Here is a 3,040-nt window from a genome sequence, read left to right as displayed (position 1 = left end):
ATATTAAAAAAAAAAAAAAACTATCATATCTCCCACCCAAACATACACTAGCCCCATGTGCATAGAAAAGTAGTAGCACAAAAGACCTCGTCATAAAATAATAATAAAATATTCTTAGGCTGTTTGATAAATATCTATTGATTGAGGAATCTTGCTTGTGTTTTCTTTATTAAGGTATCTCCAATAACACTTTTACAAGCTATGAGTTATATCATGCTTTAATGAAGGGGAAGCTCTGCCTGTCTGAACAAAAACTTGTAATAGGAATCCAAATGGCATATTTTCGATTCTTTTATTGTTTTCAAAAAAATTAGCCTAATTTAAAGATAAATTGGTAAACTCGCATCAACAGGAAAATAAAAATTCAAGAAACAGAACAACCAAGAAAAAAACCGTAGTTCCCATCTACAAGTTTTTAAAAAACTATAGGTGATGAGAACTAACGTTTATTTTTTTTTTTTTTTAAAAGCTGGCAGTTTTTACTTGTAATATTTTACCATATATAAATTAACCCATCTTAAATACCATAGGTGTTACTTATGGTATTTTATGGGTTGTACTATTTTTTTAAAATATTTTTAGAACAATGTTATTTTCTTGAAATTTTCTAAAACATGTATTAAATGGGAAAGACACCCATATTCTATGAAATTTAAGATTGTTTAAATCATAATAATGGTAATCATGAGGTTGAAGCTCTATATATTAATTAGGATAGTAGAATTTAGATCCTTCTAGCTATTGAACTTAAGCTAAGTTGGCCAACATCCACAAATAAAAGTCAGGCATATTAAAGTTGAATATAATAAATTTACTATTTAATATTGTAGCCCGCCACCCCTCTTTTATGATCACCACCTAATATCTTTAATGTTTTTAAATCAAAGTATTGATGGTAAAAAAAAAAAAAATAAAAATATTAGCTTAATATATTTTAAAGCAAATATTACTTTAAATATCAACAGTATATTATTGCCTTAAACACCCCAATATAGCTACTGTTCTTGTTAAAAAATTCAAAGAACCGCGTCTTATTTTCCAAACCTCTTTATCACTATATATACTACAACATCATTAAGTTTCCATGCAAGATGTAACATTGACAAAAACATTTTGAAAAATGCATCTTTCTAAGGCTATAGTTGCAGCTTTTTTCTTTGTAGTTTTGCTTGGAGGAACATTGGCTTATGCCCAGCTTACTCCAACATTTTATGACCAGACATGTCCAAATGTGAGCACCATTATCCGTGATGTCATTACGGAGACACTGGTATCCGATCCTCGGATTGGAGCCAGCCTCATCAGGCTCCACTTCCATGACTGCTTTGTTAATGTAATTACTTTGAAACATCTTATTATATTTGCTTAATTACATTAAACCTTCTATCTAAGTTGTGATTCTCAAGTTTTTTATTTTATTTTCAGGGCTGTGATGGTTCGCTTTTGTTGGACAATTCTGATACTATAGTGAGCGAAAAGGAAGCCGGAGGGAACAACAACTCTGCAAGAGGTTTTGAAGTTGTTGATAGAATGAAGGCTTTGTTGGAGAGTGCCTGTCCTGCTACTGTTTCCTGTGCTGACATACTCACTATTGCAGCTGAAGAATCTGTTGTCTTGGTATCTTAAAATGATCGATCCCTCAACCCCCCAAATCATAAAATGATATCTTGTTGTCTAAATATTCTAGTCAAAGCACGAAGAACACATATATCATAGTTTGTCATAATTGAAAGAAAGAAAGAAGCTGAGATTTACTTGATTTTGTACATGACTTTATGAAGGTTTGGACAAAAGGAGTTAAGATAGAAAAACGTTAAGAGTTGAAAAGTAGTAACCCCTAACTATGCATGGTTGCAGGCAGGAGGTCCAAATTGGACAGTTCCATTAGGAAGAAGAGATAGCACAACAGCAAGCCGAGATGCAGCAAATGCTTTCCTTCTACCCCCTACTCTCACCCTTGATCAACTCAGAGAGGGCTTCACTAATGTCAGCCTCAATAATAATAGTGATTTGGTAGCTCTATCTGGTAAGTATTATTTGTCAGGCTCAACTCTAAACCGTAAAACTCAGTTATTATTGATTCTCCTTTGATGCAGTTTCCTTTTTATCTTCTCAGGTGCTCACACATTTGGGAGGGCAAAATGCTCTACATTCGACTTCCGATTGTATGATTTCAACAGCACCGGTGCTCCTGACCCATCACTGGACCCAACTCTTCTAGCAGCTCTTCAGGAATTATGTCCCCAGGGTGGAAATGGGAGTGTGTTAACAGATCTTGATCTCACAACACCCGATGCCTTTGACAGTAACTACTACTCCAATCTGCAAGGTAACCAAGGCCTGCTTCAGACGGATCAAGTACTGTTTTCAACTCCTGGGGCAGATGATATCATTGCACTTGTTAACGCTTTCAGTGCTAATCAAACAGCTTTCTTTGAAAGCTTTGCGGAGTCCATGATAAGAATGGGAAATCTCAGCCCTCTGACAGGAACTGAAGGAGAGATCAGGTTGAACTGCAGCGTAGTCAATGCAAACTTGGCTGGGCCAGATAGCATGCTTGTTAGCTCAATTTGAATGATAGGCTACATGCCAAGAAGCAGGTGATAATAAGCGATCCTATGCACTGTAATAAATATCAGAGTGATGAAAAATGAATACCAAATGGAGTCTTGTTGACATTTTTCTCGCACGCTAAAAAATGCATACATGTTAAGTCTTACTGATTCGATAAATTTATGATCCTTTCGTAATTGTGATTGAGTTTTAAATTAAACCAGAAAAAAATATTAATCCGAGTTCAGTCTTTTAGAATCTATTCTAAACTTGGTTAGATTAACTTTATAAAACAATATTGTTTTAATAAAAAAAAATAATTTGTTTTTTTTTTCCATGTTAACAGCTATGCTAAAATGAATTATTTTTTTCCCGTGATCTTTTTTGCTGTAATTAACGATGATATGCTATTGCTTATTTTTGAAGAAGAGATGAGCTAAATTATATTATATGCCTTTTATCACTGTTGGTGGGTAAAAATTGGAAC

At 33.9% G+C, this 3,040-nt stretch overlaps 1 protein-coding gene across 1 annotated transcript; it reads left to right on the top strand.

Annotated features, from left to right (window-relative positions):
• Positions 1-1,076: 1,076 nt before the first annotated feature.
• Positions 1,077-2,678, top strand: LOC118049746 (peroxidase A2). Its single transcript, XM_035059823.2, has 4 exons — positions 1,077-1,333; positions 1,426-1,617; positions 1,858-2,026; positions 2,117-2,678. The coding sequence occupies exons 1-4, from the start codon at positions 1,121-1,123 to the stop codon at positions 2,572-2,574; spliced, it is 1,032 nt and encodes a 343-aa protein (XP_034915714.1). The 5' UTR covers positions 1,077-1,120; the 3' UTR covers positions 2,575-2,678.
• Positions 2,679-3,040: the final 362 nt, after the last annotated feature.

Source organism: Populus alba, chromosome 1 (assembly GCF_005239225.2).
Source record: "Populus alba chromosome 1, ASM523922v2, whole genome shotgun sequence".
Taxonomy (NCBI): domain Eukaryota; kingdom Viridiplantae; phylum Streptophyta; class Magnoliopsida; order Malpighiales; family Salicaceae; genus Populus; species Populus alba.
The sequence above is the reverse complement of the archived record's forward strand: the minus strand, read 5'-3'. Positions and strand labels throughout refer to the sequence as shown.